At 51.3% G+C, this 18,171-nt stretch overlaps 2 protein-coding genes across 4 annotated transcripts in view; one reads left to right on the forward strand and one right to left on the reverse strand.

The window, feature by feature from the left end:
- Positions 1-3: 3 nt before the first annotated feature.
- On the forward strand, positions 4-2,494 carry RPS28 (ribosomal protein S28). Its single transcript, XM_048831166.2, has 4 exons — positions 4-139; positions 523-570; positions 1,002-1,140; positions 2,365-2,494. Exons 1-3 carry the CDS (start codon positions 101-103, stop codon positions 1,122-1,124), a joined length of 210 nt encoding a protein of 69 aa, XP_048687123.1. The 5' UTR covers positions 4-100; the 3' UTR covers positions 1,125-1,140; positions 2,365-2,494.
- A 4,150-nt stretch (positions 2,495-6,644) lies between these two features.
- Positions 6,645-18,171, reverse strand: part of KANK3 (KN motif and ankyrin repeat domains 3) — a 55,373-nt gene continuing 43,846 nt past the window's right edge. For 2 of the 3 annotated variants that reach the window (XM_048831137.2, XM_048831135.2), the window contains 5 exons: positions 17,581-17,800; positions 16,531-16,673; positions 15,512-15,712; positions 14,555-14,653; positions 6,645-12,674 (listed from right to left, as the gene is read on the reverse strand). In XM_048831137.2, the coding sequence (XP_048687094.2) occupies positions 12,618-12,674; positions 14,555-14,653; positions 15,512-15,712; positions 16,531-16,673; positions 17,581-17,800 (720 nt within the window). In that variant the 3' untranslated portion in view covers positions 6,645-12,617. The remainder of the gene's footprint in view (positions 12,675-14,554; positions 14,654-15,511; positions 15,713-16,530; positions 16,674-17,580; positions 17,801-18,171) is intronic. The other variant, XM_048831138.2, reaches the window with a different exon arrangement.

Here is an 18,171-nt window from a genome sequence, read left to right on the forward strand (position 1 = left end):
GACAGCGCGGTGCACGCTGGGTCTCGCGATAGCTGGGGCTATATAAGCGCGCGAGGGGGCGGGGGCTCCCCCTCTTCTATCCGCATCTACAGCAGCCGCCATGGATACGAGCCGCGTGCAGCCCATCAAACTGGCCCGGGTGCGAGAGAGCGGGGCCGGGCCGGGCCGGGCCGGGGGTTAGCGCTGGGCTGGGCTGGGCCGGGCCGGGCCGGGCCGGGGGTTAGCGCTGGGCTGGGCTGGGCCGGGCTGGGGGTTAACGCCGGGCTGGGCCGGGCCGGGCCGGGCCGGGCCGGGCTGGGCCGGGGGTTAACGTCGGGCCGGGGGTTAGCGGCGGGCTGGGCCGAGTCGGGCCGGGGGTTAGCGGCGGGCTGGGCCGAGTCGGGCCGGGGGTTAGCGGCGGGCTGGGCCGAGTCGGGCCGGGGGTTAGCGGCGGGCTGGGCTGGGCTGGGCCGGGGGGCTGGGCTGGGGGCCGGGCCGGGCGGGGTCTCTCTCTGCGCCTGTCTGACCCGAGTCTCCCCGCAGGTCACCAAGGTGCTGGGCCGGACGGGCTCACAGGGCCAGTGCACCCAGGTGAGTGACCCCCTCGCCCCGCCCTAGCGAGAGCGGTTCAGGAGCGTCGTGGGCTCCCCTCCCAGGCCTTGGACTGAGCCCCGGGGAGCCGGGCCGGTGCCCAGGCCGCTGGGGCTCGCCAGTGGCGGAGAGTTCCGCAGGTTATTTACCTCTTACGGCTTTGGTTTGTCCCCCGTGTAATTTAATTGCCGGTTCCCTTGTCCCCGTGTTGCGAGGGGGGGAACGGACTTTCCCCATCTGCCATTTGTAGACGCCCCCCGGCGTTGTGTGCTCCTCGCCGTCTGGCCTGGGCCTCGGGCCGAGCGCTCAGCTCCGTGGGGCAGGGGCGCAGCGGACTCGGGCCCGGGAGCTGAGCAGGCCTGTCGGCGGCAGGTGGCCCAGGAAAATGGGGGTTTCGAGCGTTTCTGTTCGTTCTCTGCTGTGGCTGTCAGGTTCGTGTCGAATTCATGGACGACACCAGTCGATCCATCATCCGGAACGTGAAGGGGCCTGTCCGCGAGGGGGATGTCCTGACGCTGCTGGAGTCCGAGCGTGAAGCAAGGCGCTTACGCTGATCTGTGCTGCAGCTGGGTAACTCATTTCGTTTTTGGGCTCTAATCAAGCCCTTCTTGGATCTGAGATGTTAACCTTCACTGTGAATAAATTAAACACCCAGTCAGGATTTTTTTTTTTTAAAGTGAATTTCTGGTTAAGGCCTAGAGCATGTGTTTGGGTTCTGAGACCGTTGCTCTGTAGAGTGTTCACAGGTGTTTGCTTTGAGGCCATAACAACTTTAATACTGAATATTTGAGTCTTGTGCTTTGTCTTGAAGACATAATATGGTTAAACCTAAGATTTCCTCTCTTGGGAGTGGTGCCCATCACTTTACTGCATATAACTGTGACACTCCATGTGTTGGGTCTGCACTCCAGCAGTGTTTACAGTTTGAATACAGCTGTGAAGAATTGAGGTAGCAGTCCTAAGAACTGACCGCAATTTGTCTTTGTCTACAGTAACTGGAAAATCATAGTTGTTGCTTGTCATCTACCCCAGTTCTTCATAGAACGATGTTCTTCATAACTGTTCAAATACAGTAACTTTTTGTCGTTTGGACAACACGAGAGTGTGATACTTGCCCCTCTCTGCAGGCTTGGGAGAACAGGGCTAATTGCTTTACTGCAGCTTTTGCCCAGAGTTGCTCTGCAACCTTTTCATGCTGCTATAGAGCAAGATATTGGTTTGGAAAAACAGATGGAACAATGGGTTCCTGGTCCGTGTCTAGGGCACCTAGGTGTTATGATAATACAAATAAAAAACTTTTTTGAAGGTGATTTGTCCAGGTGCAGCCTTTGATCCAGGCTGGACTTCAGGCCAAAGAGGAGCCATATGTAATTGTTTGAGTGCTCAGGTTCTGCTGGCTGTGGTTTTTCCTATGTGTAAACTGGAGAGCGCAGCCTGTTTCTGTAGAATGTTCTACTTCTGGGGCTCAGGCATGTGTCTGGGCAATTAATTATTTTGAAAATGGCCCAGGATATTTCCATTTATGTAATGGTCTCCTGTCCACAGGAAGCTGTAATTGGTCTTCAAGTTTCGATGAAATATGGTGGGTGAGAGCAGGCAGGTGAAATTCTGAATTCCACTTACTGCAGTGACGTGCAAATGCTCCATTAACCACATTAGGGCTGTTTGACTCCTGAATTAACCATAGGAGCAAAATGAAACTCTCATTTTTTCAGTTCTCTAGTCCCTCTTCCCCCGCCTCCCCTCCCAAGCCTTGGAAGATAATGTGAGACTCTGATCTGCATTTCTTTATAGATGGCAAGCCTGATGTGACTACCATTTCTGATTTCCTGTAATGAAGCGACAGTTCATATCTACTCCGCTTGACTTAGTGAAGAGGAATGTTGTGTTTCAGAGACTAAAATAAAGGATTTTTTTCCAGTAACATTTTTCCTTGCTCTCAGTTATTTAAGAAACAAATGTTTGCTGGTTATGTAAACAGAACAAAGTTCTATAGGAAGAAAATATTGAAACTACTTCCAGAGGCTACCTCTTCTGAGCTACCGTGTCCCTCTCTTTCATTTAAAACTCATTACAAGTGCTGTAGCTGAATTGCCATACAAAAGATCCCATCTGGTGATGGCTGACACTTCATGCTGGAAGCCAGTGCTTTTCTATACATTCTCAGACCTCAGCAGTACCAAGACTGACAATATTAATCAACAAAAAAAAGCTTTGAGACCATGGGCTGTCGGGCATGAGGTAACAAAAGCTTTTCAGCTGTAATTAAAGCTAAAATTATGTGTGGAAGTCATGGAATCCGTGACCTCCGTGACATTGGCTAACCAGCTGCTGCTGGCAGCAGGGGACCCCACAGAAGCCCAGCCTCTGCTGGATAGCTGCGGGTGGCAGGACCCTGGTAATTGGCTGGCTGGTGGTGGTGACCCCTGAGCTGCCCAGCTGCTGCCACCAGTGGCAGAGGGGACCCTAGAGCTGCTCGGCGCTGGCAGGGTTCCTCTGCAGCTCACAGCCCCGCGCTGGGCAATGGAGTCCCTGCAGCTCCCAGCTGCTGGGTGGGGGTCGGGGAAGTTGCTGGACTTTCCCTCCCTGTTTTGTATGGGATGTTTTTAGTAAAAGTCAGGGACTTCTGTGATTTTTTTTTTTTAAATTGCCCGTGACCTGTCCATAACTTACTAAAAAATATCCATGACAAAATTGTAGCTTTAGCTCTAATGCCCTTTTTGGTGGGAGGATTATAGCTGTGTTTTATGTAGTAGTAGCTAGAGGCCTCAACATAGATCAGAGGCCCATTGTGCTAGGTGCTGCACGTGTACCTAGTGAATGATAGTCCCTGCCTTAAAGCTGCCCTGTGCCAGTCTTAAACTAAGAGCTTCTGTTTATGGGTAACTTGCACCAGTTGAACTTAGGATGTGAGTTAGTTAAACTAGTGAAACTTTCTCATAGGGCCAAAATAAGGGGACTTGGCTAAGGTCACCCAGCAGATCAAAGGCTGAGCTGGGCCAAGAAGCCAGGTGTCCTGACTTCCATTTCACTAGCTCATTCTGCCTCCTGTATGCTGGGTTACCCCAGAGTTATCAGGACTAGAAAACCTAACCACTGAGCCATTTTTTCCCCTCCATTCTGGGAACAAATACCTGCATCTTGACTGACTCATTAAGAGTCTGTATGCTTTTCTGGACCTGCCTCTTACAGCCAAAATATGCATGCAGGCCCTCTTACCTCTCACTGTGGCTACTGTAGCCTCCCTTCTGGTTTACTTGACAGACGTTGCCCCATCCAGTCAATCACTCTCCTGTTGATCCTATAACCTTCACCCCTCCACTACATCAAATTCAAGCTGCTTCTGGCACACAAGTCCCTGCTTCCCACCTACCCAATCTCTTACTGAGGTGCCTCCAGCCTGCTTCATTAATGATCTCCCATTTGTTTATTTTCACAGCCATCTGTGCAGGCTTCCCCTCAGCATAGCATATGCAGAGAATACTTCCCCTAAGATGGCATTATCAGGCCACTCCCTCTTATCTCAGGTTCCTACAACATCCATAAAGAAAGAGTTAGCCAAGGGTCTTTGTCAGTGTATTTGTAATATAAAAACAAATCTCACCTGGTTGTGCCCACAGCCTATGATCCTCTGCCTGATTTTGTTGCTGTGTCCCCCCCCACCCTGTTTTGTCCCCTCCTGTTGTGTGTCACTTATCAGAGCTGGGGCTGTATCTTTTGTGGCCTTATGACACTTATCCTGCTTTTGGGCACTTAAGGGGTCCGTCTCCTGTTTCTGGGTCCACTCCAATCCACAAAGCTCCCACCCCGCACTGTAGGCATGTAACCTTACTTGGCACCCAAGTTTTCAGGGTAAAAGTCCCCTCAGTGCCTAAGCTCCTGCCTGTAGCCGTGTGCTGCTGTCTCCTGTTCGCTATCTGAAGGCCTATCCCTTGCTTAAGCAATTCCCAAAGCTGGGGAAGACACATTCGTCCACCGGAGTTGGGGGCAGGGTCCTGTCTGGTGGGTGTGCTCAGAGACTGCCTCTTGGATTGGGTCCACTTCAAACTCTGGCAGGAGGAGGTGCTGCTGCCACATTATAACTGACCCAAGCACTTGCCTGGGATGTGGGAGCACCAGGTTCACTTCCTCCTGCTGGAGGGGGAGAAAGGCTTTGAAGAGGGGATCTCCCAGCGGCTGTGCTATGGGATAGCTGCACGTCCAGCTCCCCTCAGTCTGCCTTGGTGGGGCTGCTCCGCGGTGGGAAAATAAGCCTCACTGGAACAGGAGGCCTGCACCCAAGGCTGCCCACCTGGGTGCACTAATCACCAGGCTACATTCTCTGCCTCACATGCACTTTCTTAGTCTTGCTTTTGGCCCAACGACTAGCTAAATATTTAATCCACAGTGGAGCAATGTCATGAGGCCAGGCTGAGGGGTATCAGTATCCCATAGCTCTCTGGTTAGTGCCCTCACCTGAGATGTGGGAGACCTCCTCTTGTAGCCTTTGTCCCCTGCTAGCAGAAGGGAGAATTGAAGTGCCAGGTGAGTTGGAAGGTGGCTCCTCCAGCTGTTTTGTGTGGAGTGAGGCAAGCACCTACCAGGCCCACAAGAAGCTGCCTGACTCCAGCTAGCACTGTGGGCTCCTATTCTTGCCCCCTGGACTCAGGTGCTTAGCTCTGTGAGGGGGCAGGGCTCAGCCCACACCTGTGGTTGGCATTGCCCACTAGCTAGCCCTTCACTGTACAGGAGCCTAGGTGCCTGACTCAGCCTTGTGGCTACCACTGTCACTCCTGATGATTTTACTAGCTGCCTTAAAGTTCAGCATTGCTACACTGAGCATTGTGCTGCCTAAGTCCCTTTGTGGATCCAGGCCTCACGCACTAACCAGAGCTAGCGCATGGGAGGAGTTCCCCAGCCATGGGTTGTTCATCTGGCAGACCGCAGCCTTGGCGGTAACAAGAACAATTGTAATAATGTCATCTTCAGCCCCTGATTTCCCTTGTCTATTCTGTTTGTGGGAATTAGTCAGTGCAGTGATAGCCCATTCCAAGGTGGCTGAGCAGGTCTGATAGGTAGGGCATTACCAAATTCAGGGTCCACTTTGGTCAATTTCATCATCATAGGATTTTAAAAATAATAAATTTCATGATTTCAGATATTTAAATCTGAAATTTCAGAGTTGTGTAACTGTGGGTTGTGGGGCCAGCGTGGTCACAAGATTATTATAGCCAGCATGCGGTATTGGCACTCTTACTTCTGCTCTGCTGCCTTCAGAGCTGGGCGGCTAGAGAGCGGCGACTGCTGGCCGGGAGCCCGGCCCTGAAGGCAGCACCGCAGAAGTCAGAATGGCCTGGTAGGGTATCGCCACCCTTCTGTGCTACTGCTTGAGGAGTGCTGCCTTCAAAGCTGGGTACCTGGCCAGCAGTTGCTGCTTTCCAGCCATCTAGCTCTGAGGGCAGCGCGGAAGTAAGGGTGGAAATACTACAACCCCCCGCTCCTCCCCCCACAATAACCTTGCAACCTCCTTTTGGGTTGAGGACCCCACCCCCAGTTTGAGAACCGCTGGTCTCCCCTGTGAACTCTGTAGAGCATTGGGTAAAAGTACACAAAAGACCAGATTTCACGGTCTCTTGACACATTTTTCATGGCTGTGAATTTGGTAGGGCTCTGCTGATAGGAGCAGCGAGTGCTGAGTGCACAAATACCAAAGAGATGATGCTAGCACGTGGGCTGGCCTCCCATATGACCACGTGGGCCTTAGTCTAACCAGCACATCAGGACAGAGCAAAGGGGCCAGGAATTGCAACTGAGAAATTAATTCATAGATTTTAAAGTCCAACGTGACCCTTTTTGCTAGGCTGACCTGCCTAACACAGCTGAATATTTCACCCAGTGATTCTTACGCCCAGCCCACACCTTCTGGAAAGCTGCCTGGGGGAAGCAGGCATAATTGCTTCAGCCAATGCATAAGAAACTTGGAAGAAATCATGTGAAACCACGAGCTGGTAACCTTGTTCTGTAAAGCTCAGGTTCTGGACACCTCAGTTGGAGGCAGCCTTAAATGGTTAAGGGGATGCTGATGGCACCTTGACTTGATTTTAAAATATATTTAATTTTACATTTTATTTATATTTTTAAAAATAAACCATATTAAAATATGAGCAAACAGAGACACCAGGCGAAAGCATTTTCATGGGTGGAACATACAAAGCAAGTGTAATTAGCTGGGTTTCCAGGCTAGAGAGCTGCTGTGAACATCCTACATCCACTTCACTGTATAGCAGACAGGTCTGCTGCAACAAGCATGGGAGCCTCGGCCCAAATCCTTAAAGGTATTTAGGCACCTAACTTCCACTGAAATCAATAGGGGTTAGAGGCCCAAATACCTCTGAGGCTCTGGGCTTTTGCCCATTGCTTATCAGAAGAGCAGTTCTCAGATTCTATAAAACGTGGCTCAGACAAAGTCTGGTTGGGACAAATAACTGGTCTGGGAGAGTAAGGCTGGAACTGCTGGCTCTACACCAGTGGTCCCCAAACTGTGGGGTGCGCTTCCCTTTGGGGGCGTGGAGGAATGTCCAGGGGCTGCCCAGGCCAGCCCCGCTCTGCCCCCAGTTCCGCTCTGGCCCTGCTCCTGGCCGTGGCTCAGCCCCTACTCTCAGCCCCTGGTCCTCACCCCCAGCCATGATTTGGCTCCCAGCTGGGGCGGGGAGAATGTGGACACATCCCATGACTGGTAAGTGGGAGGTGAGGGTGGGGGAGAGGAAAAGTTTTGGGACCACTGCTCTATACTGATAACATAGAAGCAGCCAATGGTAACAAACCCAGCTGTAAGCTCTCAAATGCCCCAGGTGCTCCAGCATCGTTGTCTACTAACTCAAGGACATGTAGGTGTGTCCTGGCTCAGCCTTTGTGGTTCTGAGCTAACACACCTGCCATGTGATGGGAAGATTGTAAAGGAGGTTCCTGTTTCTCACAGAGCTGTTGGACTGCATTGCTGGCCACAAGAGGAGGCGATCACTTTTTCAAACCCACTTAAAATTTTCATGACCCAATATTCTGATTTTTATGGCTGGCGGGAGGCCCCCTCAGGGAGTTAGTGAAACTCTCAGTGCAGTTGCCAGTAACGCCCCCTGTAAGCGGAGTATGTTCAGCCATGCAGTGCGTTTAACACTGATTGACAGGTTCTGAGTCCTTCGAGAAGGGCTGAGTGAAAAATTGGACTGAAAAGGGGATAAGGACCAGGTCCTCAAATAAATTTAGGTGCCTAGCTCCCATATAAGCCTAAGTGAGCAGGCCCTCTTGGAATCAGGGATACCATCCCATCCCATGTGCAAGGGGCACTGGGAGGTCATGGACTATGATTTATTGGATTGTGGGCGAAAGGTGCAGTGCTGGTGTGAGGCCCCCGCACAGTGTGTCTGCCCATGCGGAGATCAAGGGAAGGGAGGGGGACTCTCCACCTGCTTTTCAGGCTGCTTCCGGAGGTCATAGAGCTTTTAAATGATTTTCAATGGCTGGGTCCAGCTCCTGCCCCAGTGAAGGAAAGGGCGGGGGGGTAAAGTGAGGTGGCAGGGCTCTGGGAATGCTTGCCCTTTGCTCCCCTGGCCTCCGGCTACTGGAAACTGGCAGGGTCACTTGCACTGTAGCTGAGCAGCAGAACCTGAAAGCCCAGTAGTGACATGTCCCAGGAAAGCCCTGCTCTGGTTTAGATATTTGCGGTTCCATTCCATGTATTTGTTGCCCCCGGCCACATTCATCCCCATAGACCTATAATTTTAGCTCTTCCCCTCCCAGCACAAGCTTGGCCGCCCTGTCAGCTGCTACTTCCACTTTTTGCTCACTTATGTAACCTTCCCAGCTGCCTCTGCCCTTTTGCTCCTCCCCCCAAGCTGTCTCTGGCAGGGCTGGATGGAATGGTGAGTAAGCGGCAAGAGGAGCTTCAGCTGCCTTCACAGCTAAAAGCTGCCAGTTTCTTTAAAAGAGAGGGGGGAAAAGTTTTAAAGGGAATTTCCCTGCCTCCTCCCCCACCCGCCCCATTGGGAAAAGGGGACCGGCCCCAAGTGGGAGGAGGCGGTACCAGCTGTGGGAACTCCAAAAAAGCTCCAGCTGGCGAGTCTGAGTGGATTCATGGGTATGGGGCTACCCCACTCTGGTACTCCATCCACCTCCCAAACCAGTGCACTACAGCAAACACAATAGCGAGTTCCTGCCAAGCTGATTAAATCAGTAATTAATTTTCCATTGAAACTGTTTTGGAACTAAAATACATTTTTTTCCATGAAAAGTGCAGGTTCTCCTACAGAAATGTCAGAATTTTTTTGTTGAAAAATTGAATGCCTGAAAACCAAAGTATTTGGATTTGGAAATACTGCCATGATGCCTCATGGGAGGTGTAGTTCAGGTGCTTCATGTCCACATTATCCTCTATGGGCCTGCATCACCAGATGGAATACATCTCCCATGATGCACCCTGGCGGACTTCTCCATGAGGGGAGACTGGTGCATCATGGGATATGTAGTCCAACAAGGGAGCATAGCCTATGTGCTGAGGCACAACTCCAGGAAGAGGTAGCCTGATATCTTGCAGCACCTGAGCGCCAGGTGCAGCCAGAACACAGGGCAGTGATCAGCAACACAGCCACCACCCACAGTTAAGTTTCAAATGCTAAATAAAATCCTTTCTATAAAACAGCATCTGTTTCATAAAGTAGCAGAACAACACGTGGTACCAGAAGTGGCCAGAGGGGAGAGCACAGTCTGGAGAACATTTAAAGGCAGCATGTTAAGGAAAGAGGGATTGTTTCAAGCAGCCTTACATCAGAGGAGCTCCCCCCTCTCCCTGCTCCGTAAACCCACCTCCTCTGTAACACAGACCAAAAAAAGGATAGCATAAAGCCACCACTGGAACTCAGGTTAATGGGGAACATAGAGGAATCCTGGATGAGGTTTAAACACTGTTCTATACATGATGGCAATAGGTGCAGGCTCCTTGAGTGGAAGCCCCAAAAGTAGTCTCATTGCTAACTGTAACTGGAAGGGAAGCTCTAGATCTTTTTAACAGCTTCTAGCTGTCCCCTGAGGACAGTGAAGAGTTTGATAAGGACACAGTTTCAGACTCATCACATTCCTAGAAAGAAAGACACTTAAATCTTCTCCACACGAGTGCAAAAGGAAAACAAAGGCACTGAGGATTACGTCACAGACTTCAAGCATAAAAGAGTCAGTCTTGCATCTTTGGGCCCCTAACAAATTCCTTGATTAGAGCTAGGCTGCAATAATCTAATGCTACAGGAATCTTTACTGAGAGACGGTCACTTAACTTTGGAAAAAGCCATAAACACCTGCAAAGCAGCAGAATAGGCAAAACTGTAAATATGGGCTTTAAGCAAAGAGGGTACCAGGGACATGGTACAGGAGGTCACTGCATAGCAGGACAAGGAGACGCACATACACAAAAGTGATAAACTGACACCAATCAATATAAGAAAGGGCAAAAAAAAAATGTCTGTGGAAGGGCCATTCCGAACAAACGTGGGACATGTGGAACCAAACTTGTGTACAAACAATGCCCAGCATTTGGACAGAAGTGCAGTGTGTGTCTCAAGTACAACCATTTTGCTAACCAATGCAGCCAACAGAAAATGGTGGATGCAATGCAGGAATATGGTGATAGCTCCAGTGAGGAGCCAGTGTACGCTGATACCATAAAGCTGCCAGTAGACAAGAATTGGTTCATCACTCGTAATACTAATGGCTCACAAATCACATATAATGTAGATACAAGCATGGACCCCAATGTACAACCAGCACAATGGTGTGAACTTTAAAATACAAGACCCCACTGACAAAACAGGCAAATGTCCAGACAGCTTATAATGGACTCCGTAGTCCTGTGGTGGGCTGATGCTGGCTCATTCTCACCTATAAGAAAGAAAAGACTAAATACATCTTTCTTATAGGACATAGAACACCTATATTGGGCCTGGAATCAGGTCAACAGTTGGGACTAATATGCAAGCTGATTAATACAGGACACAACTTGTCACAAGGCATCAAAACTTCAGTAGATACAGATGTGTTCAAAGGCTTGGGAAAATTGGCAGTCATGCATAAAATAACTTTGAAGAAGGATGTAAACTGTTTAAAACACACAGCTAGGAAGGTACCTGTGGCCCTGAGAGGCAGACTCCAGGAAGAACTGCAATGTCTCCAAGCCATGGAAGTAACCGAAAGGGCTGAGGAACCCACAGACTGGGTGCATCACTGGTGATAGTACAAAAGAAATCTGGATTTTTCACTTGTGTCTCAAACCCAAGGAATTAAACACTAACATAAGAAGGGAGCATTATCACAGACGGACCTACATGAAATCTTGGGAGAGATGGCAGGTGCCAACATTTTCACCCTTCTAGATCTCTTAGAGCTCACGGCTGTGTACAGTACTTGTAACTCTCCTTTTGGCAGATACTGCTTCAAACTTCTGCCTTTCGGAACCTGGGCTTGTAGAATGGGGCATGAAAATTAAGAGTGTTTAGAATGTGGTAAGTTGCCTGTAGAGCTTGTGCCAGGGTGTTAGGTACGAAATCAACTTTCTCAGCTTAAGATCAAACAGGGTGCAGCTAAAGAACAGAGGCACCAACAGGTATGGAAGGAAAGAGAAAGATGAAGGCATAAAAATGTACTACTATGACAAAACCACAGTGCCCCAGAGGGAAACTACGCCCTGGGGAATCAGTTAAAATTTGGAATAATGGTTCATGGGGGGATAAGGCTGAGGTGATTTGTCCGGTTGCTCCAAGATCACGAGATCAAAAGAAGGATTTTTGCTGAGACAGAGCCATAAGCATCTCTTACCAGTACCGGTGATAAACGTCCCGGATGAGCTACCTCCACATACAGTGCAGGACTTAACAGTAAAACCACCTACACACCAAACTAGAAACATCCTGATAATAAGACCGACTCTGAGCAAAGGGATGCTGCCTGCTGGGACTGCAAGGGATGTGGACCTATCAGACACAAGATCATTGGATACCTGGGTCGGTTATCTGGGAGACATGCCGCCTTGACCAAGGGAAACTGATGCTGTTCCAAGACTCCCAGCGGAGGTGAGAACCCATTACGACCCAATGGTCAAAAAAACCAAAAAGACTCATTGAAAGCTACTGAGCAGCAGCAGAATCACATCTCCCCATGGTATGAACAATGAGGGTATTGGTTTGTTTGTTTAGTTGTTAAAAAAAGAAAAAAAAAAAAGGAAAGACGAGGAGTATGCTAATGAAGTCATGCATATGCATGACAAGGGCCCAAACCCAGGAAGTGGCAGTCAGACACGTTGCAGGAACTGGCAGCAGGGCAGTGACCAGCAGCCCAGCCGCCACCCCCAGTTATGTTTCAAATGCTAAATAAGAGTTCTTAGCATAACAGAGTGTCCCTGCCGTAAAGCAGCAGAACAACACAGCCCGCAGAGGAGAGCGGGAGCTGAGCAACTACAGCTGCATTTCCCCATCAAACTTTTCATTTTTGGCCTTTTGTTTTGTTTTCAGCCTCAGGTATTTTGGGATTCAAATTTCCACTGAAAAATTGAAATTTTCTGTGGAAAATTTAGATGCAGATGATTTTTTCCTATTTTTGCTGAAAATCTCCATGGTGAAACCCAACTTTTCTACCAGCTCTCGGTATGATGTTATAAACAGTGCTCATGGCTGCCCCGTGTAGGGCAACGTGCCCAGTTCAGCCTAGATGAGCATCAAGGTGGGGAGGAGAGAGGAAATGCTGGAAGTGACCCTCTGTTTCACTGTAAGCAGTTGCACTCTACAAGCAGCCCCCATGACACAGATTAGTGCAAGTTGCTTCCCTTCAGTGGAGATTGGGTTAATTAGGCTGAGAATAGATGCCTGTCACACTGGACAGGAATATAAACACACGGAACCTTGGGCGATGATCCAACATATGGACCTGGCTCGAGTTCTTGGATGTGATGAGATTATGGGGGAGTTTCCGATTTCAGGACTATGAAGAGTAACTGCCCGGAGAATCCAGCTGCCTGGGATGTGAAGGCTTCTCTAATGCTTCTTTGTTAGGTTGCTAGAGCTCTTCAAGGCTATCGGTGGGGTCCCCTGCTGCAGAGAGAGAGAACATCAGTCACTAAACTTTTCTAGGATGCAGAAACAACAGCCTCCATTCCTGTGTGTGGGACCAAAGGGATCCTCTCGATCCAGCCCCCGATGCGCTGTTCAGCTAGGGCAGTGGGATGACAGGCCCCAGTAGGTCAGTCTGGGGAGCATGCAAATAAGCTCTGCTCAGTAGCCAATTCCTTGTTGATGCCTTATGAGAATTTTTCATCTATATTACGAGTCACCCCTTCTCTTGGGTGTAACCCAGCTGGGCATCTCTGGGAGAGCCCCGGGAAGAACGCCAGTCACTGCAGAAGAAGCCTGGATGGGGGTTTAAAAAAAAATCTCTTCTAATTTAATCAATTCAGCGGAGTGGCTCTTACACCCGGCCCAGGGACAGGACACAATTAAAAGTTTAATGCTGCTTCAGAGTCAACTAAGTGCAAAAAAAAAGCATCTGAAAATATATCTGAGTGCATGAAATTACCTCTCCGCTTCCAAACTCAGAGAACTCCCTAATGGCTGAACCTGTCTGCTTCAAACTTTCACCCAAAATATGCATCCCAGCTAAGAACCACCCTGAGAAATACCAGCCTAGCTCTTAGCCTTCCTCGCGTGTCAGTGCTCCAGCGCTAGGACAGATGCTGAAAACTCTGGCAGTTAGTCCAACTTTATAATACAATCAACACAAACAGCAGAAAATCGCGTACAGTTTAATAATAATGTCATTTACTTCCTAGATTCTGCTTTCCTCCTATGTCTTGTGATTTACATGCATTTGTATGCTTATGTCACTGGGGCACTAGGTAGAGCTGCTGTTCTGATTGAGAGCAATAATTACTGAGTCTAGAGGCAAGATGGAAAAATAACAACTGCATTTCAGAAGAGCTGAGCGCTAGAGAGGAACTTCTGGGATGTTCCTTAGAACTCCACCCCCGCGTCTCTCCACCAGGTGGTTGAGTGACACCACACTAAGCCAATGAAACACCAAGTGGGACCTTAGCACAAACTCATTGAGGTGGATGGCACATAGTTCTGAGGCCATTCTGAAAGATGCCTTTTCCGAATTCCCCCTTTCCTGGATGTCAGAAGCCAGTTTCACATACATTGGAGAGCGGATCACTTGACGATTGCCCTGTGCTGTCAATTCCCTCTGAAGAATCTCGCATTGGCCACTGTCAGAAGACAGGATACTGGGTAGATGGACCTTTGGTCTGGCCCAGTGTTGCCATTCTTATGTTCTCATGAATAGTTCTCGCACATATGGGAAATCCCAGCTTTTGTTTTGCCTGCTTAACAATTCCTAATATATTCAATACAAATAATTCTCCCTCAGCCTGGGCAGGCTGGTCCGCACAGAGCCTATCCTGGAGCTCGGTCTTGCTCAAGGGTTAAACAATTCCAAGGCTGGGGCTTTCACCACTTCCCTTGGGAGACCTCACCACTAACCTTGATGGGAAAGGTTAGTTCCTATCCATCTTAACCTTGCCTTTGGGCAGATCCATTGGGTGACTTCTTGTTATTCCTCCCTGAACCCCACCCTGCAAGATCCCTCCTGCAAGATAAGATGGCGCACAGAGTTCAATTCCTGAGAGATCCAGGTTGGATTTATTTGTAGTCAGTTCACCATGCTGTTGTCTCAGGTTTTCATAAGCCTCCCAGCTTGGAGAGGGCCAATGCTGGGACCTCTGCTAACCCCCCTGGCCTATCACCCAGTGAGAGTTCAGCAGTCATTTGCATTTAAAAGCCAGCTTGGGAAATGTCTGGACTGTGCTTTCAGCAGGTCCCGGTGAGCATGGTGACCTGTTTCCTACACAGCACGTTGGACGGTCTAGATGGGGCCAAAGTTGTCATGGTTTCCATTGGGGGAGCCTTTGGGTACTCACGGGTGACTGTGCTTTGGAGTTGTTGAGGTGAGCGTAAATCAATACTGCAATGTTGCTGTGACCGGCCTCCAGAGCGATGGCCACGGCGTTATTCCCATCCTAGGGAAGAAAAGGAAAAGGGTTCCTCAGAGAGCTCACAGCGGTACAGTTTCAGTAACACAATACTGAGCGTTCGGAGCTTTCAATGCCCTGGAACAGGCAGCAAACGCCAGGACCTGACAGGCTGGGCAAGTTACTGAACTTCTCTCCCAGGTAAAGGTCCGGGGGCCGGTATAAAGGATGGCGTGATGACATAGGAGACAGGTTCTAAATGGGAACCGGCATGGCTTTTAAAAAGCAGGGCCTGCCAGACCCACCTCCCCTCTTGATTTTGGCCTGGCCATGGAGTGCAGCTGCCGGCTTCAGCCGGGTTGGCCCCCTTGTTGTGGGCTATTTGTTTGAAGGGGTTTGTGTTTCCATGTGCTTCCATGGGGCAGTTCTCTGGCCTGTGTTGTATAAATCAGACTATGGGCCCCTCTGGCCTTGCAGTATCTGAATGTTCGGGGCACAGCTGATCTTTACAATCCTTGGTTTCACGTGCAAACAAGGGCAAGCACTGTGCTTTATTCCCGGTTAGTCCATCAGGCAGCAGAAACACTACCTGAGGCTGGAGATGATCAATCAGATGCCATGTCGGGTGACTAGGCCAAGTGGGCGGTTTGTGAGCTCCCGACAGGCTGAAGTTTGTTCACATAAAAGGGTTAGTCAAACAATCACTGACAGCAAATACACGGGGAACAATCAAACCCTGTTTGTGGATAATTTGCAGGCCAACAAAGGGGAAAATCCCCAGCCCGGAGCAATTGACCCAGCTCTGTCATACAGGTGGCTGCACATCAGAGTATGCAGCATGATGCGGCAGTGGAGAGAACCCAGCATTGTGGTCCCTGGGGGTGAGTGGGGCAGGCAGTGACTTACGTTATCCACAATGGAGACTTCACAAGCTGGCTGGGCCAGGAGCAGCCTCACGGTCTCCACTCGCCCGTGCTCGCAGGCGCACATCAGGGCTGTGGAGCCTTCCTCGTCCTGCAGGTTGATGTCGGCTCCACAGGCCAGCACGGCTTCGACCATCTCCTGCCTGCCATGGCTGACTGCCAGCATCAGCGCCGTCTGGCCAGCCTGCAAGCAAAGGGAGAGTGAGGGGAGCCGAATGCAAGCGGAGACTCAGAAGAGACCTGGCCTGGTCCCCTCCAGCTGGGAGAGGGGATATTAGTAGCAGCTGGACCTCTCCTAGATAGACATGTCCCCAGGACCCACAGACTCAGACTAGGCCAGAGGGGGTAACGACTGCAGGGAGAGGACGGGGACTACTCAGCCATGGCTCATGTGCCCCACAGGGGGAGGAGGGATTCTTTCCACTTCCCCGGGGTCTTCTCCCCCGTGGACCTGTATGTCTTTGCCCATCCCCCAAGTCTGCCGGTTACCCTCCTTCCCCCTAAGTCCTGGTTCCCTTGGGGCCTCATGCACGGAAAAGGGGCAGCATCACACAGAAGGCAAATCTCAACAAGGAACATGCTTGGTCCTGCCAGCGACAGAGCATGGGGTGCTCAGCACAGAGCACACGCAGGATCTGGTCCGCAGCTGCTGACAGTGACAAGCGCTATTTGGAAAGCTCTCGGAGACTCTGCAGTAAGCTGGCTTGGCTTGTGTTCCTGGCCCCGTGGGGAGCCGCCTGCAGCCAGCCTGTCCCACCCAGAGATCACGGGGTAAAACAAAGCTTGTTTTGGTCCAAAGCAGGAGTAGCTTCCAAAACTTAGGGCAACCCATCAGGGGACAGAAAGGAGCCATGCCACTCAGGTGAGCCGGCCCATCTGCTCACAAGCTGTTCTTTCCAACAGTGGAGGGCAGTGGCACGGCCTGGGAGCTCAGCAGGGCTGAATCTGGGGGTTTCGAGTAGAGGTGACTGGGCTGCAGGGAGCGGCCCTGCTCGCGCTGACCTGGCTCGCCTTGGCATTGACGTTTCCCATGCTGAAGAGTCTCCTGACCACATTCATATCGTCCTCGTGTTCCACCGAGGCCAGAGCGGCCAGCATGAGGGCCGTGTAGCCGGCTTTATTCTGATGGTCAACGTTGCAGACCCCTGCAGAAAGAGAAGTGGGGGAGTGCTGTAGACCCCAGCAGGCCAGAACGCTCAGCAGCAGAACTGCCCTCGGTTCTGATTCCAAGAGCTCGTCTCAAGTCAAGGCCTGCGGCTGCTGAGCTATTGCGCGCTGGGACGTCTGCTTTCTGCATGTGCGTTGGCTGCAGAGCACCTCACGCTGGCACTGCTGGGCCACGGCGCAGTCACCAGACCGCATGGCCCCACCCTTCTCAGGCGAGGGGTCAGACCCACTCGCCGTGGGCTGCTCTGCCGTTTGGAAAGGCCTCGTTCCCTTGACGCTGCCCTACGGTCCATGTTTGCTGGGCACGTAAGGCAAACCCAGCCCGCTCCTCCACAGCTGCTGTCCTGCGGGGAACCCCTTGCTGGGTTCCTAGGGCTGCAAAGGAGGTTTGACGTGCTCTGTGCAGCATGGAGCCCTGCGCGGCTCTATGCAGGGCGTGGAGCAAGACTGGGACGGGAGGATCTGCTGCTGCATGGAATGTCCTGTTCTGTTCCCCACCCTGCCAGGGGTGGGCCACGTCAGGGGCCGCAGAAGCTACTTCAGCTACCTGAGCTCATGACAAATGCCTAATGGCTGCACTGAACAGTGTTCTGCACAGGGACCCACTTTCACATGCCCCTGCAATGGCCACTGCCAGGGCTGCGTTAGGAGAGGAAGGTACGGCTGCCAGGAGGAGGTGGTGGGTCAGGGCTCCCAGATGGGTGTGTTTCCTGGGAGGGCTCGGGAGCAGCAGCCAAGGGGAGCCCAGGGAGCAGGGCAGCTGTTGGAAAGGGATCCAAGGTCTCAGCTCCCGTCTCCTAATGCAGAACCCTCAGCTGAGCCATCCCCACTTCCCGGCTCAACAGGATTACACAGGGCCCCAGGGGTAAGCAGAAGGCTACTAACCAGTGTCCAGGAGCAGCTGCACGATCTGGAAGTTGGAGTGTGAGACGCTGTAGTGGAGAGCTGTGTTACCGTTCCCATCCGAGAGATTGACCACGTGGGCCAGCATCCCCGGAGAGACCTCCGTGAAGGCCAGGAGGTGGTTGGCGACCATCTCTGGGACAGAGGACTTCTGGCTGGATACTCGGAACCACTCCTGGAGGAGGATGCTGCTGCTGGACAGCTGGGGAAGGACAAGGGCAGGCCTCAAGCTGGGAAATGCTTATCTCCAAGTGAACGTGCTCATCAGCCAAAGCCCTTTCTGCTCTCAACACTTCCTCTGCTAAGTTTCACCCTAACACAAAGCCTGGGGAGCCAGCGTTCCCACGAGCAGCTGTGGCCCTAGGCTGCGCCATCCCCAGCCAAGTCCTCCCATTGCCTCAAATGCAAAGCAGTGCAATTCCTTACACCTCTCCCCCTCGATGACATGGCATGGATCCGAGCTGCACCAAGGCCCTGGAGGACAGGCCAGTGCTGAACCTTCTACACACGGCGCTAGGCATTCCCTGGGCTGGGAGTGGCCATGGACAGGAAGCCCCAGGAGGGAAGGCACAG

The sequence above is a fragment of the Caretta caretta genome, chromosome 25 (genome assembly GCF_965140235.1).
Source record: "Caretta caretta isolate rCarCar2 chromosome 25, rCarCar1.hap1, whole genome shotgun sequence".
NCBI classification, from domain to species: domain Eukaryota; kingdom Metazoa; phylum Chordata; order Testudines; family Cheloniidae; genus Caretta; species Caretta caretta.

Coding starts and splice junctions, on each gene's coding strand:
- RPS28 (XM_048831166.2), top strand. CDS start 101: ATGGATACGAGCCGCGTGCAGCCCATCAAACTGGCCCGG. Junction 140..522: donor AGCCCATCAAACTGGCCCGG/GTGCGAGAGAGC, acceptor GTCTCCCCGCAG/GTCACCAAGGTGCTGGGCCG. Junction 571..1,001: donor CACAGGGCCAGTGCACCCAG/GTGAGTGACCCC, acceptor TGTGGCTGTCAG/GTTCGTGTCGAATTCATGGA.